The sequence below is a fragment of the Belonocnema kinseyi genome, chromosome 2 (assembly GCF_010883055.1).
Source record: "Belonocnema kinseyi isolate 2016_QV_RU_SX_M_011 chromosome 2, B_treatae_v1, whole genome shotgun sequence".
NCBI lineage: Eukaryota > Metazoa > Arthropoda > Insecta > Hymenoptera > Cynipidae > Belonocnema > Belonocnema kinseyi.
The window spans coordinates 71,782,513-71,807,610 of record NC_046658.1 but is presented as its reverse complement, the minus strand read 5'-3'; the positions used below and the strand labels follow the sequence as shown (position 1 = coordinate 71,807,610).

The following is a 25,098-nucleotide window of genomic DNA, read 5'->3' as shown; positions in this document are numbered from 1 at the left end:
TTTGGAAACTGGAATGTATTTGCCTCATTGTGTAACAAATTCTTGGCGTAGTTATTCATTAGACATAGGGATTGTCAGAAGAATAATATCTCTATTGTTAAATCTGGATGATGGAAGTGAGGGGGATATCGGATAGAAATTGTGGATAAGAAAATAAAACAGAGAATTCAAAAATGAGAGTTCGATCTTGCTCCAGATAATAAAACCAGAAGAAATGTCCCCCGCATTAAACTTTCAAGCAAATGAAAGTGATCCTGAATTGTGCTGAGAAATATTTTGAAACAAACAAAAGTTGTGCTGGATACCATCAAAGAAAAGTTTTACTTCGTTTTCTTGGAAGGCATCATTTTTTTATTTTAGGTTGTAAACATTAGTTTTTCACTATTTTGTACAAAGTAAAAACTTATGAATCGTAACTACTATTAATTGTATTGATTAAAGATATTTTTTATATTAAAATATTATCAGTGTAAACTATACAAATTAGAATGTTAGAAAAACATGTGGGTATAAGCACATTTAAAGCTTTTCTATTAAAAATAATTATATCGAGAACAAGGAATGGGAAAAAAGAAATCGGTAGCAAAATCGAATATTCAAGCTTTTCTATCAACCAACGTTATCGAGAAAAACTGGGGTATTTAGACAATTTAACATTAAAAATAGATGTTTTCAAAAACAGCTACGGTGAAGATAATTTTTCATAGAAAAAATTTTGTAAGCCATCCCAGATGCAAAATCAATAACAAAAATTCTCAGTTTCCGAACCTTTGGGTTTAAGTTATTTCAAATGAAACGTTAGGGAAGTACTAAATAGCCATAATATTTTACTGCCAATTCGAATTGGAAAACGTGAACAGTTTTAAAGAAAAGTACAAGCAAAAACCAAACTTTAAAAAATTATCATTTTTAGAATTTCGAAAAAACAAAAGGTGTGCAGAGTATCAATAATTTTTACTTTGCTAAAAAACATTAATGTTTTGATTAGTATAATTATTTAACAATTATGTATTCTACAAATTTATCGATTCATAATCTGATTTGGAAAGATTAGCTAATAATTAAAATATAAAGATAAAGAATCATTATAATTATAAATCGGTATTAAATCACTTATGCTACTAAACGAGAATAGCATAACTATAAAAAGTACTCTATTGTTAGCATAATATTGAATAATCTAAAGATTCTGATGCATAATGGCAAGTGAAAGTATAAGGCTTATTTGAGCTCAACTTTATCATGTACCTTAAATTGGAGCAATTTCCATAAGCATAGAAATACGGAAGGAATGTATTAATATAAGGATGGGTGTAAATTTCAAGAAAGTTACTTTACATTTTCATCCCATTTCAGAGTTATGGCGTTACGGAACATTTTTATAGTCTAATAATTTATTATAGAAGATATTAGATTCATGTTAATTTAGTTTTGAGACCCACTAAAAGTGAAAAAAACAGGTTTAGCGGACATTTTTGGTTGTCTGGATTCTGATAGCACAATAACTGTCGATGCAATTTTCTAATGAGAATTTCCTTTAATAAACTTTCTTATAGTCCCAAAACTCAGGTCAAGTTCGTTAATCAGCCTTCTAGCACCAATATTTATTGTTCCTTTTCTTAATTGTATTGTATTAATTAATATTATTAATATTATTAATATTAATAATAATATAAATGATTATTTCATTTATTTATTTATTATTGTATAATTGTATATTAATTGTCGTATTATTAATATTTATTGTAAAATAAAATCATTGATACCATAAATTCATATTTAGAGTTAAAGAACGCGGAATATGATAAAATTTACATAAACGAACTTACTCACCTAAAAAAACTTAAAAACTGCCTTCAATGTTTTTTAGATTTTTCTTTTAAACGTGGAAAATGCCACAAAAAATTGAAATTAAAATGTATAGCCAAGCAAAGAAAAATAAGATGAAAGGTCCAACAACAAAGATTCAAGCCTTTAAAAAAATACAAAATTGCCTGTAACAATTTTTTGAGAAGACCCATAATTTGGTCATAAAATCTTAATGTTTACGTTCTCATCAATTATGATTAAAGGTATTAAATTTATCTGAAATTGTTTTATTCAATTAAATCTCGTTTAATTTTGGAATTTTTGTATGTAGAAACGCAACGCGAATTGTCGATTTTTTACAACTTAATATTAATGTGGAGCGCGAAACGCGAGTGTCATGATTAGAATGTTCTATCAAAGACAAAAGTGGTTTAAGAATTTTTTTTAGAGATTTTAACTTAATTCTTAAACATAAATGTGACATATGTGAATTAGAAAGGCTAGGCGGACAGGGCCAAATGCGTAATTTTATTTCAATTATGATGATGTATTTAGAACAAAGGTTTTCTTACGTTTGCTAAGAAAATACACTGGGGCCTTAGGGAAATAAGATGAGTTGTTTGGAATAACATTATTAATTTAAAATAACTTTTAACTACTTTTCTTAGTTAAAATAAATAAGAAATGAGTTATTTTAACTATATTCTTAGTTCATCTAACTGATAAAAATACTAAAAACAGAACAGTTTTTCCAACTATTCATGTTCCGGAAGGCCCGCATGTACTTTTTTTTAGTTAACTTAAATGGTTTAAGTAGTCAAACTAACTAAGAATTTAGTTACTCGAAATTAAAAAAACAATTGGATTAACCAGGATTTTTTTAGTTCAAGCAATATTTTTCCTTACAATTGGATAAAAACGCTGCAAACAGTTGGGAATTACATTCAGTTATGAATTTGATTGTAATTGCAAATTTTATGGCCCACAAAATTCTTAACTGTTTTCTGCATCTTTTATTATAGAAAAAAGATTAAGATATTTGTGTGTTTATATTATAACCCTTTTGCGTTCACGCACAAGTACAGAGAAACTAAATTTGCTCTAAAAGAAATCACATCATAGATCTTTTATTCCAAAAAAGAAGGGAACTGAGTATACTTCAGAGTTAATAATTCGAAGACGGAGACATGTTGCATTGTTTACAACTCGTAACTTATTCTTTATCTCAATACAACTCAGTAAACGAAGTAGGAAGTTCGACGATCATTTCTTGTGCGACATTCACTTCCTTGGGAGAAACTAGAGCCATTGCTTCTTTCTTTCACTTGCACGAAAGATGTTAAGCCCATAATCAGAGGTAATTGTTGCATTAGCTCATTATATACAATTCTAGATCCCGAAACAGGTCAAATATATGTATAAGCCTTTCACATACATATATACATACATTTTCAACATGCATTTTTTAGGATAAAAATTTTGAAATTTCGTAATTATACTTTTCTAAATCTGCCTTTATTATTTGAATGAAATTCCAGGGAAAAGTATAGAAAAAAATAGTACAGTAGAAGAAGTATCGTATATGGAGACTACTTTAAAGATACATCTTATTTTTTTTAAGTTTGGGCTTTAAAAACTGTTTTATGATCTACTAGAGATTTTATGTATGTGGCTGGTCGGGTTTTTTATTTTTGAAAAATACAGAAAAAAATGAAAAAGCTGCAAGACGCCTACGCAACAACGGTGTGTCATGTTCTGAGTTATGACTATTCGTCAGGAAGGGTGATATACGAGACTCGTTAATATTTAACAAACTTGGGGAAGATTTTTTCACACATTAAGTGCGTTAAGCCGAGAAACGAAGTGAAAGTCGATAAACTGCGAGGAAGAGTGCGCGAGAAATGAAGAAAGAAAAAGAAAAATATGATAAAAGGGAAAGAAAGACGTGGTCCGAGGAAATACGGACGTACAATGCATAGTAAACAAAGAAATGAGAAATGTATGAACACGAACCTTTTACTAAATTACAGAGTGCCCACTTCGAAAGTCTGCTTCCATTTATTAATGTTCGGGTCTTTCAAAATTGGGCAAAGTGAAAATAATTTCTATAATTTCTTCAGTAATTTAGCAAAATGTAGTAATATATAATCATATAATGTTTAGAGATTTAAACTATAGGTATATGATCCAGATATGATATGCCTGATATCAACGTTTGAAATGTATGAAATGTATGCTTTTAAGTTAAATTGAAGTATTTTCTATGTGAATTAAGACATTTCTTCATGAAATGTTATTTTTAAATTTATGAAAAATATAATCTTAATCAAATTACTCAATAACATTACCGTTTTTGCTATACTATTTTAGAGATTTATCAGCCAATTCTGATATATTCAGTGACATAAAGAATTAAAAAGTTAAATTAAAAAATATATTTCTATACAGATAAAATTTTCAATTTTCTTAACGAAATTTCGAAGGAAGCATATATTTAGTGAAATGTAATATCCGTATATTTCTGTATAAAATAACACAGGAACTGAATATTCTAGGGTTTCGCATTGAGATTATATTGCAAGATCGTATTATTCATTAGAGCAAAGTTTATGATCTATCAGATGAATTTTTCTCCATTATAATTTTAGATTTGCGTATAATTTTGCACGGCTGTATATATTTACGTTCTCTAATTCTATATTTACGATTATATTATAGGCAGTGTCTATGTCTAACGAAAAATTTGGCTATTTGTACCAAAATATTGGTACAAATTGTACCAAAATACTGGTGCAAATTGTATCTTCACGAGATCCCGCGTAGACAAAGCTAGGCTCATTTTGAGTCAGATATTGACCCTTATAATTGATACGCAGCACTTTTTAGTCAAACAGGACTTGAATTTAGTTTTCAAACAAAAGAAAAGTAGATGAAGTTGCGCCAATAAAGACTGGAGTAAAGCCTGAGAAAAGGCGCTGCAAAAGTAAGCCTAGCTTTTTCTGTCTGCTATTCATACCGAAAAAATCTGGCTATTCGTACCGAAATGTCGGTACACCTAGCCACGGCCTATATTATAGTGCAGTTTGTTTATAATATTATAATTATCATATTGAATTTTTATATTACATTAATGTTATTTCCGAATAATTTTCCCAGTTGAAATAAAAAAATTTCAGAGAATTGTGAAACCAAAATCATCATTTTATTTATTATTATTAAATTTCAGACAGTTTCTAGAATTAATATTCAAATCTTGGACTTATAGAATCAATAATAATTGTATAACAAATTATTAACTCTTATGATGAAGACCAAGAATACTTAGATAAATATTTGCAAACTAAATAAAACTTCATAGACAAATTCGACACTAAGAAGTTTTTTTTTATGAAAATACAAAGCTCAGTTTGATGAAAAAAAAGTAAACATTAAACGAATCTTCATCATTATATTTAGAATCATAAAAGAATAGGAAGACGTTAATGAAAAAAGATCTTGATTGCTCTTCTCATGAACCTAGATCTTCTCGGATCTTGTGCAAGGGATCCTACTTTCTGGTATCCGATGATGATCGTATAATCCGGTGTGCCGCAATCAATTGGTGGGGTGACGTATTAAGAATTTATACATTCTCCACGTGTCTCTCACCAATTTCGCTTCCTGAGCCTAATTCATTCTCAAATCTAAATGTCACCAGCAGACCTTTCTTATTCATCCTTGCGAACTTGTACTGAAAGTTCCTAATTTGCTTGAAAAATATGCAAAATTCCTAAAGATTTTTAAATTACCTCCACTATTTCTTAATTGACACGTAAATATCTAACCTTCTAACATTCTAAAATTAATTTTCAAAATATTTTCAAATGGTAGAAAGGTTCATAACTGACATCAGTCGGTCCTAAACCGCCAACAAAAGATTCTTGCATTTCTCAACAGATTTTCGGATTTTTTCAATTTAGTACCTAGATATTTCCCATTCGTATACAAGTTTCCAAACTGTCATCACTGGTTCCTATCTTTTTAAAGTGTTTTCCAAACTGGTACCCAAAGATTTCGATGATGCCAAAGCTTCAAAACAGAAAGCCAAAGTTCTAAACGTGTTCGGCATTCACTTGATTCGGAACACCTCGGATTTCCGAGGAAAGTTTTCTCCCCTTAACTTCCGTTAAATCGGTGTTAATGAGACTCACCACGTGTGAGACATGATGAATAACGGTGAAATCGATGATCAGCCGTCTTGCTTTGATAGCAAAGGTAATCACGACTTTCTCTCTCAAGGAGTAAAGAATAGGACTCACCAGCTGTTGACTCCGTTGTTATTGTCGTTACACTTTCTATCCTCGCCACCCTGGGATCAGGCACTGGTTCACTCGCGAGGGTTCAAGTGGTCGTCATCGTGCGTGATCGGTACCGAACCTTCAAGGATCGGTCCATGAAATAAGAGGGTAACTCGTCACCGGGGTAACTAAGGTTGTCGCTAAACAGCTGGTGGAGTTCCTGTCAAAGGTTCTCTCAACGGATTCGCGATCGGTTGCGGTATCGGTATATCGGCAAGGTGAAAGCCGAGAACAGCGACTGACCAAGCTAACCAGTCATCCAGCCGATCAGACCGACCGTCAGGAGGGAACCCGCGACAAGGTAGGAGCGAATAGTCCCCTCTCTGGGTCTCCACAAGGTACTTTCACAAGCACCAAACTGAGTTGAGCAGAATCGAGCTGAGCAGCGAGGCGACTTGTAGTACAAGACGTGCCCAGAGGCCCAAGTACCGTTCCTCGAGACTTGGTAGAAGATATATACACTGCGAATCGTATAAGTATCAAGACACCTTTTTTTAGTTTTTTGTCAAATGATGTACTTTAAGGATCCTCTGCAAAGGGACGTAGGACGAATTTTTTATTTGCAAGGGGTAAGAAGGGTGAAGAAGTAAGAGTTGAATGACCCCAGGTTTAAAGGCTCATGGTACTATTTTTAAGAATTTGTCTTTGGATCATGCAAATTGCAGCAGCCTTTGGAATTTAAAATATCATCGACAGGACTGAAGGCATTTGAATTTTTTAATTTCCAAGCCCTTCAGTCTGCACATGTCCAGCCGTCGAACTTAAAATGCTCGAATGGTCCTACAGTACACGTACATCTTTACATATAAGGGTAGTAGTCCCAAGAGTAAACCTATTGAATTTTTTCTCGAGTAGAGATGAACTTCTAGCATCTCGAGGAAACCATCCCTGCAGTGTTTGAGTTACTTTTCTCTGAATTTGCTATGAGCGATATTAGGCATTTCATTCCTTCTGATAGTACTTAGGAAAATAGAAAACTTGGTGAATCAGCACATAGGATGTCCCTAGTGTAGACAAGTATTTTTTTACGTGCGAATTCATCGATTTGAGGGGTTAGAACCACCCTTAAAGTTTACCCACAAAACAATTTTTCTTTAATATCTCAAAAACGAATCGGAATGTTTGAAGCCAATACACGTGAGATTATTTCTTACAATAAGACGCTCATTAGGACATATTGTTTATGCCGAGGGGTTGCAGCTTTTAATTGTAACAAGGGTGAATATGATTTTTGTACTTTAGACTGTTTCGTGGGGTTTGCAAAAAATGCATTGCAAGGAATGACTTACCTCTACATTAAATTTATTGCTTCCCGAGGTGTACCTCACCGACTTTCTTCATTCAGTAATATATTGTAGTACATGCAAAAATAGTAGACCTGCATTTTTTACGTGCTAATTCGTAGATTTAATGGTTAAACCGCCCTTAAAGTTTATCTCCAAAAACAGTTTTTCTTTAATATCTCAATATTTCTTACAAAAGGACGCTCATCGTAACATACTTTTTATGATGTGGAGTTGCAACCCTTATTTGTTACAATGGTAAATGTGATTATTTTACATGTTTTGTATACAGAAACTTTCAAATCAGCTGATTGTCACAGTTAAAACTTGACATGTTTCAGGGTATTTAAAAAAATGCATTGCAAATAGTGAATTATCCCTACAGTTAATATACTGCTTTTAGGAAGTTAATTACAATATAAGCTTTAAATGTCCATCGTGAAACGATTATTCAGACATATACTTTGCAACAAAAATAAAACAACACAAGCATTCTTATTTTTAGGAGGATAACACCCCTTACAATGAATTGAGTTCAAAACCCCCGAAACATGTCAACTTTAATTTTCTTAACAACAGTACAATATACAGCAACATTTAGCTGATTTGAAAGTTTATGTATAAAAAAAATGTGAAAAAATTATATTAGGCATTGTAAGAATTAAGGGATCCAACCCCTCGGTATATAAAATATTTCTCAATGAATTTTTTTGTAAGAAATAATTTGACGTTTATTTGGTTCAAAATTCCGATTCTTTTTTAAAATATTAAAGGAAGCTGTTTTTGGGGGTCAACTTTAAAGGTGGTTTTCACCCCTTTAATCAGCGAATTATTGGGTTAAAGAAATACGTGTCTGAAATGATATTGTTCTAAACAAAAATCGGTCGCTTTTATTGCAAACAAATTCCGAGAAGTATCTGTGAACAATGCAATGTAATTAAGGGAAAGCGTTATTATTTTCCCCATTATGACCGTATTGTATGGGGTCTAAAAGTGTGGTGTACAGTTGGATGGTATTTTAGGATCAGGCATATTCCTGTCTTCGGAACGCGTGCTGGTATTGCGATCGTGCGAAGGCCGACCGTGGTGTGAGGGGACTTCCATAAACCACGAGGCCCAATTTTTGCCACTTGTAGACCCCCCCCTCATGTAATCCACCGTAGTATTAGATACGGACATCCCCCCCCCCCGCTAGGGCGCAACGTGGTTTATGGAAGGCCCCTAATTGACAATTCATGTATTTAATTGAAAATTGTTTGTTTTTTTCTGTAAGGAATTCACATTTCTCGTTAAAAAAGTACTATTTAAGTTCAAATTTATTTATTTCGTGTTGTGATATTGTTGGACTTATTATTATTTTAAATAAACTATTTTCTGTTTTCTGCCTATGTGTTTTTTTTTAACACCTAAGTCCAAAACATCGTGGCTCGGCCTTTGGGGAGCGCGTTGGTTTGACGGTCTGGTGGTGATCGTGCCGTAAGCAACAGTGATGTAATGGTAGTGAGGTGGCCGACGGGGGTGTTGAGGTCTCGCAATAACCTAATATTATTAACGTTGATCGTTAACGTTCTTGTTTTTTGAGCTGCTTGCAGTATTGCTTGTTAGTATAGATTGTGGGTAAAAGGATCCCGAGGACTGAGGTCTCGAAGTGCGCCTCTGGAGACGGAACGGGACCGAAGCCCTAAGGTGTGACTCTAGAGGTGGTGCCTGACAGAAAATCTCGAAGTGTACTTCCAGAGGTGCGACGAGACCGAAGGTCTCGAAGTATCCCTTTTGAAGTGATATGGGACCCAAGGCTCAAGGTATGCCTCTAGATGTAGGAATTGACCAAGGGTCTCGAAGTGTACCACGAGAAGTAGAACGGGACCAAAGATCTCGAAGTGTGCCTCGGGAGATGTGTTGGGACCGAAGGTCTCGAAGTGTACCTCTGGAAGTGAGACGGCACCCAAGGCTCGATGTGCTCCTCTAGATGTGGGAATTGATAGATGGTCTCAAACTGTACCTCGGGAGGTGTGAGGAAACCGGAGCCTCGAGATGTGCCTCTAGAGGTGGAACCTGACCAAAGGTTTTGAAGTGTACCTTGGGAGATAGGGCCGGACGGAAGATCTCGAAGTGTGCCTCCAGAGGTGTGTTGGGACCGAAGATCTCCAAAAGTGCCTCTTGAGGTGCGATGGGACCGAAGATCTCAAAGTGTACCTCTAGATGTGGGTACTGCCCGAGGTTCTCAAAGTGTACCTCGGGAGGTGTGACGGAATTGGAAGCTCGAGATGTGCCTCTAGAGGTGGAACCTGACCAAGGTCTCGAAATGTGACTGGGGAGGTGTGATGGGACCGAAGGTATCTCTGGAAATGTACCTCTGGAAGTGAAACGGGACCCAAGGCTCGAAGTGTGCCTCTAGAGGAGGTACCAGACCGAAGATCTCGAAGTGTACCTCGGGAGATGACGGGAACGAAGGTCTCGAAGTCTACCACTGGAGGTGAGACGGGACCCAAGGCTCGAAATGTGCCTCTAGAGGTGGGACCTGACCGACGGTCTCGAAGTGTACCTCAGGAGGTGGGACGGGACCGAAGATATCCAAAAGTGCGTCTTGAGGTGCGATGGGACCGAAGATCTCGAAGTGTACCTCTAGATGTGGGTACTGCCCGAGGTTCTCAAAGTGTACCTCGGGAGGTGTGACGGAATCGGAGGCTCAAGATGTGCCTCTAGAGCAGTGGTCAGCAAACTTTTTGCATAATTTTCAGGCATGGTCAGGCTCCACCCGACTTAATTTTTTCTACTACTTTTCGGTCTATTCATGTAACTTAGTGTGAGTGAGCTTAATCCAGCAAGGGTCTTTTGTCCACAGGCATTTCAAAGTACGGAAATTTTAAAACTTTTAATTTTTCAACAAGCGATTTGAAAATATCATTATCAGCATCTACGATTTTTTCCGATTCCAATGATATATTAGTTGCCTAGCAAAGTTGAAAATTTGAAATACGTAGATTCCAAATATATTAATTTTAAGTCCCTGATTGCAAAATTAAGAATTTTTTAATCTCACATTTTTTCCCATTTTCTAACAAAGGACCCCTGAGGAAAGGGGTAGTCTGGTCAAGCTCGCAGCTGAAAGTAGGTCGTAGGACAGCCAGGGCAGGATACCCTGCCCTGGCCAAGAGCCTGACGAAGGTCTCGAAGTGTACCTCGGGAGGTGGGACGGGACCGAACATCTCAAAGTGTGCCTCGAGAGGTGTGACAGAACTGTAGGCCTCGAAGTGTACCTCTGGAGGTGAGACGGGACCTAAGTCCCGGGGTGTGCCGCTAGAGGTGGGAACTGACCGATGGTCTTGAAGTGTACCTCGGGAGGTGGGATGGGACCGAAGATCTCGAACTGTGTTTTTGAAGGCGAGATGGGACTTAAGTCACGATATGTGCCTCTGGAGTTGGAACGTGACCGAACGTCTAGAAAGTATGCCTGTTCGAGTTGTGGCTTTACCGGAGGTCCCCAGTTGTACCTATATGACGGAAGAAGGGTTGAAGGAGATTGGTATCAGTGAAGACCAAGTAATCCTACGAAAAAGGCAGGATGACTATGTGAGCTTTCCCGACGTTAATGAGCTAAAAAGACTGTAAGAAAAATGAATTCATTAGAATAAAGTACACCTGAATATTTTTGTATACTCAAAAGTTGTCTTGTAATGGGACCATCCCGCCTCTCATTCGATTTTGGACAGTGGAAACATCCCGGTTGGTAAAAACTTTATATTACAGAATGAAGAAAGTCAGTGAGGTATACCTCGGATACTTTCCTTGAAAGGGATGATGTCATAACACCCTCAGAAAACCACCCCGAAAACTTACTTGGTTGAAATTGACTGGCAGAATGTTAAAAATTTGATTTCTCCTTTCTCTGGCAATAATGAAAATTTGTCTAGTCCTAGGGCTCATTGTAAAGCTAAGTCTCAGTATTATGTTTGCTCAATTGTGAAGATATTTTTAGAACTTTTTCCCTAGAATCAGATAAAGGATCAAACGTGATCCAAAAAAGTCAAGACATTTCAAAAATGTGAAAATTCTTACAAAAATTTCTTAAACATAATTATTTACCATATTTTAATAAATTTGTATATTATTTATTAATTTTCTTTTAATTCTTTAATTATATGGTGAGTACAATCATTATTAGAAGTATTGCGACTTTTTTGTATTCAACCCTAGGGTAGAATCTATGAACAAAATGTCTACAAGTATCTGATCAATTTACTCAAATACTACAGACTTATCTTTAAAATTAGAAAAAGTACAATGAAAAATATTAATTGCTTCTAGAGTTATTGAAATTTTTTGAAAACAATTATTAGACCCAAAATTTTATTAACTTTCACGCTATTAAATACAAGAAAAAAATTTAATGATAATATTATATAAAAGAAGCCTTTTAGCAACAGCTCAAAAGATAAGCGTGTAGATAATTTCCGCCGTTGATGTACATAAAATGATTAATCACACAAAATTATAGTCCTTTAGCCTGTTATTTAATTCTAAACAAAGTGATTTACTATTGTAAAAAAATGATTAATATGTAATAGTAAGAAAGTAGTAATAATTTAAATCGTTATAACGTAATTTCATTAATTCCTATCAATCTGTATTGGTAAAGTAAACTCTGGTGCCAAATTAGTATCATAGTTCTACAAATTTATGAACTGATGCCATCATATCGAAAGTCATTAAGTTACGAAGTTCCCGATGATTACTAATCGGTATGCAAAATTAACAGATTGATACTACAACTCAAAATTGTTTTAAATATATGTCTTGAGATTTGTAAATAGTAATGCAATTTGAAAAATTGCTAGTGTAAACAAATTTTGAAGAATCAACCTAAGAAAATTATAAAACTTGAATGTAATTCAAAACTTTTTCGACTCAAAATAATTTCTAGCCACGAAAATACTCTTGAAAAATAGTACCGTAAAGAGAGTTATCGATCCTTTTTATCACCAGTTCTGGGCTATTTGCGAGACGTAAGGTGAAAAATCGTTTATGATGTAAAGTAAGATCGTTTTTTAAATCCGATAGATATATGTATAATATACATACTATATTATTTACAGTCATCCCGGAACTGATGCTGGGCCTGAGCTTCGGTCTCGTTTGATGATTCAAGTTTTTTATGATTGTAGGTGGTGATGGTGTTGGGTGATATGGTGTATTGCTGTAAGTAAGAAAGTAAAGGCCGAGAGATTCCCGTGAGAGGGTTTGATTTATGTTATATGGGGTCTGGTTGAATGTTTCTTGTATGGGGAATATGGGGATCAACCCGGGTGGTAAGATATGGTATATAGTGGGTGTTGTGTGCTTTCGCTGAGTTTGAATATCTTACTTTGAGAAAACAGAATTGATAGGGAGAATTTGAGAGGCAAAGAATATTGTACTTGGTTTCTTGTTTATCGGGTTACAATATCGTGAATCTCAAATATTAATGTCTTACTGAAGACTTCAATTATGTGCATCAGACAGAATACAATGCTCAGATAAGAAATATGTCTTCAATAATTAAAACTTAACAGTTTGTTCGAATTAAAATTAACAAAAATTTTAGTTCTAATTATTAAAAATGAAAACTATTATTTTCGCCTATTAAAACAAATTTTCTCTCGGCCTCTATCATGATGCAACCTCTCTTGTGCGTTGAAGACTATTTGATGTTTACAAATGCTGTGTAAATATTATATGCACACTTGCTTTACATATGTGTTCGCTGAGCTTCTGATATATTTGCCTTCTCAAAACATTTACTTTTCTGATATTTCAAACAAATAGTTTCATAAAAATGAAATGTAAATGTAAAAATAAAACTGACAAGAAAAATGATACAATATGTAATATAACAAAATTGCACGAGTCGTTAAAAGGTGTTTGATAGTTTTTTCAATATATGCGAATACTGCCTCTGAAGATTTCATCTTGATGACTTAATAGTTCAAGAAACGACGTTCAAATGTCAATTCATGGAGGAAACCGATGTATGTTAATCACAGATGACACAAGCGCCTATTAATAATTTAGTAAAAATAGAGCCTTTGGCGTTTTCTTCACTCTTTGCTTAATTATAACGTTCGAATTCTTGCGGTTTTAGTGACCCTTTCTATCCCACTTTTTTTTGTGACTGAATAGCCATATTAGCCACACAATATTATTGCTTGGGTGCATTCAAGTATTGATAAACACCTTTTTCTGACAATGTTACCCCTCCCTACACAAAGGGTTACGTATTTTTTTAACGGCCCCGAGTAAAAATGTTAAAAAACAACATACTGAAAAAGGGTTCTTAAAACGAAATATTAGAATATTATAAAAAATAGATAAATAATGGACAAAAAGTAAGGTTAATATTTAAACCAAAATTTTATGAAAATCAAGATTACACAATATACAAAAATTGTCTCAGTCCTTAATTTTATTACTACGAAAATCTTCACTATCGATTACGCTTTAAAACAAACGTATTCGTCGAGTTCGTAAAACATTCAGAATATTCACGAATTAATTGTAGCCATAAACAGATCCAAAATATTTCTCACACAAGTTTTTATATAATGTATATGATTGATATTTTAGAGTTGTTTCATGAACATTTAATTTAATTCCTATACTTTTGAAGCAGGATTAGGCTCATTTGATTAAAAATAACTAAAAAACAAAAATGAAAATTTAATTGACCAACGTGAGATGCAATCTGAATATAATTTTGCATATTCCACGTTTTCCCAGTTAATATAGAATATCAATTTTTTTAGTTTTTTCAGTATGAAATCATATATTTAACTCTACCTCAGTTCTGTCTGAAAAACTGACTCCAAAAATAATCAGTCACGCAACAATTTATTATCTTAAGTAGATAAAAAATATTCTTCGCTAAGATCGTTAAGAATCCCTACACTTTCCATTTTTTACTTCCGTTGTGAAATCTAGACAATTTTTGTCATTTTAGAAAAAATAGTAGTTCGTATACTTCAACAAGGTTTTTTTCTACTTTTTTCAATCTAGACTTTAAAACTGAAAACGAATTATAAATTGAAGAAGGATCGATTGAAATTAAGAAGGATTGTAAATCCTTCTTAAATAGATGAAAACTTAAATTAATTTTTTGAACTGTCTTGTTCCTTAAAATAAAAAAGGTACTGTCTAGTATTACGGAATTTTAACACGCAAGGTTGCTAGATTGGACGATTTATCGCAAATTGCATGATTTTCAATCAGCTCATTATTACGTTCTGATGGCAAAAAATCAGGCAGTCACTCAAAATACAATTATTAGGCAATTTATTTGTGAAATTTGGTCGACTTGGTCAAAGTTCTGCGTGTATTATGGTATTTACCGTAGGGGCCAAAAGTAATTTGAAAAAAGTCAGGGAATTTTATTTGCTCATAAAAAGTAAGGGATTTAGAAAAAAAAATCTTGCAAAAGTCAGAGAGTTTCTATAACTTTCAATAACCGACAAGCAGAATAAATTTGAAATTGATTTATTCCGTTTATAAAAGATTCTAGGTTAAAAATGTTACAAGTTTAAGAATCTAGTCTTTAATTATTAGTGGCCAGGGAAAATGAAACATTGATTTGCCTAGTATTTATATTTGTATTTCTTACGTTTTCCAGTTGCTTCTTCCTGAAGATTTTTGCTATTTATAAATTTTATTATTTATTTTAAAATTCAACCAATTTGTTAAAAAGTCATCCTTTTTGGTCGAAAATTCAACTATTTTCCTAGAAAATGTACTTTTTGTTTAAAATTCATATTTTGATGTTGAAAAGTCTACATGAAATATTTAATGGATGAAAATTCAACTATATTTTTGAAAATTTGTCTTTTTAATTTGAAAATTCATCTATTTTAGTAGAAATTGCATCTTTCTCGTATAATACTGCAACTGTTTAATTGAAAATTAAATAATTTTGCTGAAGTAATTCTTTTTGGTTAAAAAATCAACAATTTTGTTAAAAATTTGTCTTTTTAAGTTGGAAATTTTAGAGTCTTCATAGACATTTTTTTGTTATTTAAAACTCATATTTTTATGTTGAAAAGACTAAATGAAATATTTATTCGATGAAAATTCAACTATTTCTTGGACAATTTGTCTTTTTAATTTTAAAGTTCAAAAATTTTGTTAGAAAGTTGTGCTTTTTGGTCAGAAATTCAAGTCTTTTCTAAAGATCCAACTTTTTCAAATAAAATTAACTTGCTGTCTAAAATTCATATTTTGGTGTTAAAAGTCTTGTAGATTAAACGATTCAGGTAAATTTTTTTCTCTCTTGATTAAAAAACTTTTATTTGTTGAAAATTCGTCTTTCTCGTCAAATTTTGTTTTTAAATTAAATTTCATATTTTTTGCTTAAAATATCAGCGATTACACTTTTTTGTTGTGACTGCATCTTTTTAGTTTGATAATTAAATTATTTTGTTGAAAATTTAATTCTTTTGTTGAACATTGAACAATTTTGTTAAACTGTCATCTTTTATGGTAGAATAATTTTTTTTTTTTTAATAAATAAATTTGAAAGTTTTAATTTTCTATTTGAGATATTGTTTTATTTCATTTATAAAAGATATTATGTTAAAAATATTACAAGATTACAATGCAGGTATTTGAATATAAAAATTGGTGAAGGAAAAATCAACGAATTTTGAAAATAAAATTTTTACCCTGCAAAATTTCTATTCGTTTCAACTCCGATATTTTATTATTTCTGGAAACCATAAATTACGAAATATTCGTTACGTAATTTAAGTACGGTCCCGTACATGTTGCTGACTCGTTGGGGCGAGTTTTGAGGACATTTTCGGTACTACTAGCCTCACTGGTATTATTGATTAATACTATTAATATTATTTTTATTATTAACCATAATTTGCATCTTACTTTTCGCTTTGAAAGAAATAGAAGAAATGAAAAGATTAGGTCAGTTTTGAGGTTACGATGACGAGGGGGATCCCCCAATTGAACAACTCTCCCGGTAATGCGTTGAATAGAACAAAATTAATATTTTCAGATTTCAGCCTAAAAATGAAGATTATTTTATTCTTTTGAATGCGTGATTTTTTCATATTCCTAAAATGTCATGATAAGAATAGGATATCTCAGAAACTAATTCATTTCTATTTCCATAGCGACCGTTACATAGTTTCTTATTCCGCAAGACTTCATATTTTGAGTTTATTTAATTCCTTCCAATCAGTTCACAAAATATGTGTAATAAATTGTTTTAATTCCTTCACGTAGTGTATAAGTTTTGAAATTTTAATTCTAATCAATTCATGTCTGCCTATCTAGAGTTAAAATTATTTTAATTCAAACATTTGAATAGATTTCTGTAATGCATTTTTTTAGACGTTTAACTAAATTATTAAAATATAAATAAATATAAATTTGAATATTTTTCGAATTTATAAGTTATAAAACGATTTAATAATGGAAAAATAGGTTAAATAAATGCTTCCGTTAAATTTTACTAAGACTGAGATTGAGAGGAATAGGAGTAGCAATTTTTCTGTTTCCATTAGGGGATTTTTAGACGGAGGAAAAATCGCGTATTCATAGGAATACAAATTCTTAATTCTTCTAAATTCGACGCTTATTACCGGGCTAGTTGTTGGAAATGGAATTGGAAAACCGGTTGTACTACCTATTGTTGAAAAATGAGTCTGGGAGCGGGAAAGGCGTCGGACAGTGTTCCTCAATAATTTCGGTGCGCCAAACAAGGTAGGTACGAACATTTTCGTAAAATAAGCCCCAGACGGAAAATTTCGCAATCCTAGACAATACGTAAACAATACCTTCTCAACGGTCCTTCGAGAGATTCAAGGTATCGCCCAAATCCGAATGATGTTTTTTAGTACTCATATCCAGCATTGCACCAAAGTCAGGCTTCAAATTCGACATGGACAAGTCCTCCGACATCATACTATAATTTGAACTTTCCCCCAAATCCTTTTTCCTCTCTCCCCCATAATCCTCCATCACATTTCTATTTTGTTCCTGCAACGATGGGGGAGAAGAGGAGATTTTATAGGAACTTGAAATCGAATCCATGGAAGGATAATCACTAGATCTTCTATCATTTCCATCCTGCATGTCCGAACTTTTGCCAAGTGGGCCAAAAAGATTGGCGATATTTCTCACGTATGAGGAAGATGCCTTCGTAAAATCATTGAAAGAGAATCCCGAAAGTTTGGCCAACTCACTCGGCGAAAAATTTGCAAGCTTCGATAAATCTGGGAATTTCGCCATCTGCTGGGTTAAACAATCAGTCAGTGGATAATCCGATGCTCTCGATTTTCCCGGGTCCATACTTGAGGAATTGAGAGTCTTTGAAAAGTCGGTTGGTGTATATTCGTAATCGTTCTTGGAATTTTTTAGGGAAACCGTAAGTTCACCCGCTCTGAAAGAGGGTATCGAATCAGGTTGGAGATGATGAGATTGTTGTTTCAGAATGTCATGTTTGAGCAGGTTGCTTTCTGAAGAGGAATCTTTTCCTTGGTGGTGATGGGATGCAAACTGCTTTGTTATGGAAGCAACTGTGCTGGTGTTTTCGGGTTTGAAATTTACTGGTGCAAGAAAAACATTTCCTGCGGGATTCAGGGAACTAGATTGTAGAAGTTGTTCGGTGGCGAGGGGGAATTTCATCACGAATGCGTCCGAAGAACCGTCGACTGATCCAGGACAAATCATTTCTCTGATCACTTCCCAATATGATCCGTTTGTTCGATTTCGCCCAGGAAGTTTAGATTGCAAAGAACTCTGGAAAAAAAAATAATCCGATTCGAAATAAGAAATTATTGTGTCAATCTTTTAGATTCCAAACAAATTAATCTCTGAAATTAACGATGTTAAATCATCTGTTGTCAATTTAATGTGAATTGTATTTTACGATTAGTTATCTAGTGTTCATATGCCGATAGTGAGAGCCGATATCTCAAGTAAAAAATTAATTATTGCCACGATCAAGAACTACAGGCCCTGTCAAAGATTTTCTGAAAAATATATCTCTCGTTACTAATCTCACTTACCCTCAACCTTTCGAGATAAGTTGCACTGCCGCTGAATATTGCTTTAAAGTCGATCCCACCTTCCAGTTTGTAATATTCGATACATTTTTTCTGAAATTAAATTGAAACAAGTTTGATCAATTTAATTATATCTATAATTATAGCTTGTTACAATTGACAATATTTATTCTCCTCTTAATTGAGTCCGGGAGTTTTCATTTACTTACAATTTCATCTAAAGCATCTTGAGCAAGGAAGTGTTCCTGTGATAATGTGTAGCTTAAAAGCATTGGCCGTGGATATTCGTGGGGTCTATTTTCTGGCGGAGGTAAAGACCAAAATATATTGAAGTTGGACTCATAACAATTTCCATCAGTATTGTAAGGAGCTGTAACAAAAGCGTAATTTACTATTAATTTTAATAGGTGTCAAATGGTATGCTTAAATAAATAAATTATACCAATGCGATGTACTATCATTGTATTCACAATGGATGTATTAACGTGTGCCCATTTTATTAGCACTTTTCTATAATCCGCATAGGCATAAAATAAATTTTCTCCTTCATAAAAAGAGGTTTTTGAATAACAGCAAAGATCTAACACTTAATGTCTATTTTAATATTTTAGAAAAATCCTTAATTTAAAACGGATTCTTTTTTAGACTACAAGCCCATGGTAAAAAATGAGGTGGTCAAATGACCCAGCATGACTCATGTTTAGAAGGATGCTCCTATATCAAAAAGTAACTTTAAGCACTATGCCGTCAGTTTTGAGCGGTACAGATGAGCACAGGCGAAAATTGGATTTTACACCATTTTTGAAGGAATACGGGTAATTTATTACTTTACGGCATTTGTGTAATTTGCTTTGCACACTTATGCAGTTTCGTTATTCAGCAACGCCGTACGTATTCTCAAGTACAAGGGCAAATACAGGGTTTCCAAAATATGATGTAACGCTTAAAATTATTTTTCATCATTGTGCCGTGTAAAAATTATGGTTACTGTAAGTATAAATAACAAACAAGTAGTAGATAATGAATCACATGATAGCCAAGGAATCGGTCTGATGCTGAATGAGAGAACAAAACAGCATGTCAAGGAGTATAAATTCGTATCTCTCAGATTGTTGTTAGTTATAATAAAAGTGGGAATCAGAAGATTATTTATTATAGCATGTTACGCTACAGCCGACAGTGAAAGGAGTGAAGCAGAATATTATTTCTGGGACAGTTTAAATCATATTATAGATACTTGCGATCAAGGGGGAAAGGATAATTTTACAAGAAGATATGAATTGATGGGTTAGAGTGTAATGCGAAGGTGCTAGGTTAGCTTATACTTTGAAAAAGGCTTGTTTGTTGCAAAATACTTGGTTTAGGCATAAAATTATCCTCTTGTACCCTTGGTGTAGAGGTGAAAGCCACATTATGATTAACTTTATTGCCTCGGATAAGAGACTGAGAGGGCCAGTAAGAGAAACAAGGGTTATGAGAGATTCTGAATATGGAACATCTCTGAAGTGTGTGGTACGGTGGTTGTGGAAAGAATGATTGGTGATACTTAATGGAATGATAAAATCCGCGTAGCTTTTAACGAGAAAAAGCAAGCGCATATAAAAAAACTGAATATGGCAGGCATTGTCAATGACGACAGCTGGCCGGGATTACAAAATAACAAGGGACTATTTTAATAAATTTGGTGGTGAAGCCATGGAGTATACTGCCTCTGAGATTAGGGCTATGATTAAAAACTTGAAGAATAGTAAGGCTGTCGGTGTGCATGGTATTACTACTGAAATTCTTAAAAGCGGTGACGAGTCTTTGTCTGAAAGACGGAGCGAATTGATTAATATATATGAGCTGAGATTGGAGAAGTTCCAAACAACTAGAAAAAGGTGATTACAGGGCCAATATACAAGGGAAAGGGTGATTAAAATAACTACCATAGTTACAGGATTATCAACTTACTAAGTACCGTAGGCAAAATATATTCAAAAACACTTATTTGTACGGTCATGACCATAACAGAAGAAATAATCTGAGAAGTCCAATGCGGATTCATACCAGGAAGATCATGTGCAAATTAAATATTCAACTTGAGACAGATCACAGAAAAAAGTTTGAGCGTAAAAAAAATGTTTTCTGTGCATTGGTTGATCTAGAAAAAGCATTTGATAAGGTGGGTAGAGTATGGAATCAATGGTTGGCTCTTAGAAGAAATAGAAACAATATATGCAGATATTAAAGCGAGCGTAAGGGTAAATTGATATCTGATATCTTGGCTCTATATTATAGTCACGGACAAATGTCTAACAATGGCTCTCTTCGACGAAGAAGATGTGGATGTAGGGACAATGAAGGTGCGTAGGTTGGTTTTTGCAGATGATAAGGTTGTTGCTGCAGAATTAATCGATGGCTTGCCAAGAATCTTTAGCACATTGAGCATGAAGGACATGGACCAGAGAAAACAGAGGAAAAAACTCGGACTTGCTGCCTCCGACGGAGAATCTTGTAGCCGTAGCGGCGTCGTCATTCCCGAGTTGTTTTCTTCTCCTGCATCGACTTTATACCCCAGTTTTTCCCTTGGTCATCAAAAAGCAATGTCCCACTCCATAAATAACAATTTTTATATTTTAAAATCGTTCTAATAATCAAGAATATTTTATCTCTTTAAAAATACCCTAATTATTTTAAAGCATTAATTTAAAGCATTTGAAATCCGTCAAACATTTGTAAATATTGCATTAGTACGATTTAGGAATAAAATTTGTGATTGCCCAACACAGATAATCAACATGGAATATTCAATTTTTGAATTATGTATCTTTGTACATTTCTATTACAAAATTTTCACTTCATAATACTTCGTCTTAAAATGAATAAATGATATTTTCTAACTGTTCCAATTTTACATTAGATAACAACCTACGTTTCCAGTTTTCACATTTTCTACATCTTTTAAAACTGTTTCATCTTCAATTTATTTAAAAGTTTTAATTTTGAAAGAACTATAATGATTCTCAGCACTTGAAACTTGTTCACTTATATTTCTTCTACGATATAGAATTTTTTATTTCGACAAAAGTAAAAAAATTTCAGATCACGCTATTCGTACTGCAATTTCAGTACCCGTGGTTATAGGTTATTTATAAATAATTTAGTTGTTATTACTCTCATATCATTGCAGGGTGGCTACTTAAGTCCTGGAAGAAAATTCTTTGACAATTCCAGGTTTTTTCCCGGTTTAATTTTTCACACCACCAAGTCATTCAAATATTTTTTTTTTAAATAATGAACTGGAAATAGGTATACATTTTCGTGAGTTTATAATAAACAATGTTTTTTTCAGTTTTTGAGGATTCAATTAAAATGTTTCATTTAGAAAGCGTTGACAATATGTATTACAAGCTATTCTTACATATATAAGCACCATCGATTAATTGAATAATTAAGTAGTACTGAAAACATAGCAATTAATTTCTTGAATTTCTAACCAGACGTGGAATAGTTAATTTTTCAGTACAAATAATTAATTTTCCACCATAAAAAGCAAATTATCAATCAAACTAATGAATTTTCAATTAAAATTATAAATCGTTAGCTGCAATAAATAAATTTTAAAGCAAAAAGATTTTAACCAATGAGTTTTATTTTCAAGGAAAGAAGATGAATTTTCAAACAAGAAAAATTTTCTAGTGAAAAAGATGATTTTTCAATCAAATACATCAATTTTTAACGAAATAGTTGTATTTTTAACTGAGAAAAGACCAATTTTTAACCAAATATTTGAATTTAAAACTGAAAAAGACCCATTTTAACCATAAATTAAATAGTTAAATTTTTAATTAAAAGAATTAATTATTTTCAACTAAAATTATGGAATATTCAACTGGATCAGTTAAATTTGCAACTAAAAAGATAAATTTACAAATAAAATTACGAATATTTTATTGGAATACTTGAATTTTTATGGGCAAAAATGAATTTTCAAACAAAAAGATTAATTTTCTTTCAAATAAAAAACAACTTTTCAACTAAAATTATGAATCTTTAACTGTAATAGTTGAATTTTCAATGAAATAGTTGAACTTTTAACTGAAAAATATAAATTTTCAACCAAAAATGGAATAGTTATAATTTTTTTTAAAAGTTACCTTTTCAAAGAAATAGTGCATACAAAATTTGAATAGTTCAATTTTTAACCAAAAAGATGCAACAAGGAAAATTAATTCCTACCAGCAATACGAATTTTCAACTAAAAAATATATTTTTTCGAACAAAAAGTGAATAGTTAAATTTAAGTTTAAAAAGGTAATTTGAAGCTAGAGATGAATGTTTAACTAAATTGATGGAATAATTACTTTTTCAGTTTAAAAAAAATTTTTTAACAATTTACAACAAAATAGTTAAAGTTTCAACTGTGATAATTAAATTCTCAGTAAAAAAATTAAGTTTCAGCCTGGAGAAAACTATTTTCAACAAATATGCTCATTTTACCAAATAGATAAATTTCAATTAAAATGATGAACTTTCAAAAACAAAAACTAGTGTTTAGCAAAAAGGTTTAAGTTTCAAACAAGTAATAAAATTTTCATTCCAGACGACTTTTCAACATTAAATGAATTTTTATCTACGAACAAATTTTCTGCCTAGAGAGAGAACATATTTTTTAAAAACTGGTAAATTTCGAACACAATACATGCACTTTCAACGAGATACTTGAATTTTCAATTAAAAATGATTAATTTTTAACCAAAAATAGAATACTTAAACTTTCAGATAAAAAAATTAATCTGAAACAAAAAAAACCTAGTTTTCAACAAAATAGTTCAATAGAGAAGTATAGCTTTAAAAATGGAGAATCGTGCTTATTATCCGTTTCGAAGGTATAGATTTTAAGATTAATCTAGAATTCAAGTTATTAATAAATTAAATATTAACATTTTGAATGTTAATTTAAAAAGTTAAATTAACTATAATAATTCCGTAAAATAAAAAGAAATCTTGCATTACACGCAGTAGCATATTCTAGTTTTGTATAGAATAATTTTGTAGATGTAAAAAGAAAAAGGGCTGTTATAGTTTTAATAATTTAGTAGCATAATGTTTAAAGAGAAAAGGCGGAAATTTTTTCGAGAATAGAGGAAAAGGAGGATTTGTTATAAATATGGATCGAGATAGTATGTTTTTCCATTTTTTGTCAATTTTCCATTCTGAACATCCACTCTTGCATGCTTTAAGTTCAGGGAAGTGAATGAAAAAATTGAAACTACGTTAAATTAAACTCTGAAATCTCCTCTAAAAAGTATTGACCAATAGTGTACTATTTTAGCATGATATTTTAATGTTATAAAATTGAAAGAAAAGTTGTTATCAATTCAAAATCGAACATTTTCATTAGTTTCATAAAATTTAAGAAATCTTTATAATCGGAAACTTACAGCAGATTAGTCCAACACAAGGGGTGTAACCATTATCACTTGGGCCTTTCATCTTGATTTGATAGTCAAGTTGTGAATCCACATCCCTTAAAGATGGGGAAGCATGAGTTCGAGGATGAGAGTGATACCAGCCCACTAATATCATTCTTTTCCATTCCATGGCTCGTGCAATTTCTGCTTCTACTGCAGCGGCTGCAGATCTATCCTTGCCAGCATATCGACATGGAAATGCTCCCAATATCGAAAGAGCTATAACATTATATTAAACTTTGAATATATCACATTATATTCACCAAGAATTCTTTTGTCAATAACAAAAAGACATTGCAATATGTAATTACAAAGTGTGCTTAATATGCTAATGTTCAATTGTCAATATCGATTTAATTGTAATTAGATATAGGCAAGAAATTGAGATTGTTGTAATATAGTATTTCGAGAGCGGATTAGAGCTACTGTGGTTAGCTGTCGAGCGTAGCCGCTTGGTTCTCAAACGCAGATTGCCCCAGTTAGACCATTATTTTTCAATTGAAAACGCAATTAAAAATACTTTAGATAAGTGAAAGTTTGAAAGAGGGACAATATTTCGAATGGATGAAAAGTAATTGAGCTTGCATCATTTCTGGATAATAGCGTTTAAAATTGAAAAAAAAAATTACCAAAAAGGTTTCAAAATGAAGAACTATTAAACTAATATTTTTAAATTTATGTGATACTTAGAAAATTGCCGATTTTACCAGTTTTAGGTTCCCCCGGCTTTTTTTTAGAATAATAAATATTTTGTCTTAAAAATTTGGGAAATGATAGCGAACATGCTAACGGACGTCCCCGCACACTTTTTTGTAGGTTAATTTAAAAAAAAGTTTTAATTTAGCAAAATGTGATTAATTTGCATAGCGCTTAGGAAATAGTATCGATTTTTTCAGTGTTAGATTCCCCCGGCTTTTTTCCTAGGATAAGAATTATTTTGCCTTCAAAATCTGGGAAATGATAACGAACATGCTAACAGACGTCCGCACACACTTTTTTGTGTTTTTTTTATCAAAAAATTTTTGATTTTGCTAACAACCTGCGTGTATATTTCGAGGTTATGTGTGTTACAATTCACCCGAGCGTTACTTCCAAACTACACAATATTTTTGGCCGAAAACTTTGGACTTACAAATAAACATAGTAACTAATCTCCCAGAACTAA

General features: G+C 32.6%; 2 protein-coding genes across 5 annotated transcripts in view; both read right to left on the bottom strand.

The window, feature by feature from the left end:
* Positions 1-6,409, bottom strand: part of LOC117168036 (chitin synthase chs-2) — a 49,762-nt gene extending 43,353 nt beyond the window's left edge. For both annotated transcript variants that reach the window (XM_033353372.1, XM_033353373.1), the window contains exon 1: positions 6,108-6,409. The gene's annotated coding sequence lies outside the window, so the exon portion shown is untranslated. The remainder of the gene's footprint in view (positions 1-6,107) is intronic.
* Positions 1-25,098, bottom strand: part of LOC117168037 — a 51,279-nt gene that overhangs the window by 19,514 nt on the left and 6,667 nt on the right. For 2 of the 3 annotated variants that reach the window (XM_033353374.1, XM_033353376.1), the window contains exons 4-7: positions 23,904-24,152; positions 18,687-18,847; positions 18,481-18,570; positions 16,868-18,211 (exon numbers count right to left, since the gene is read on the bottom strand). In XM_033353374.1, coding sequence (XP_033209265.1) covers positions 17,252-18,211; positions 18,481-18,570; positions 18,687-18,847; positions 23,904-24,152 — 1,460 coding nt within the window. In that variant the 3' untranslated portion in view covers positions 16,868-17,251. Of the gene's footprint in view, positions 1-16,867; positions 18,212-18,480; positions 18,571-18,686; positions 18,848-23,903; positions 24,153-25,098 lie in introns of those variants that run through there. The other variant, XM_033353375.1, reaches the window with a different exon arrangement.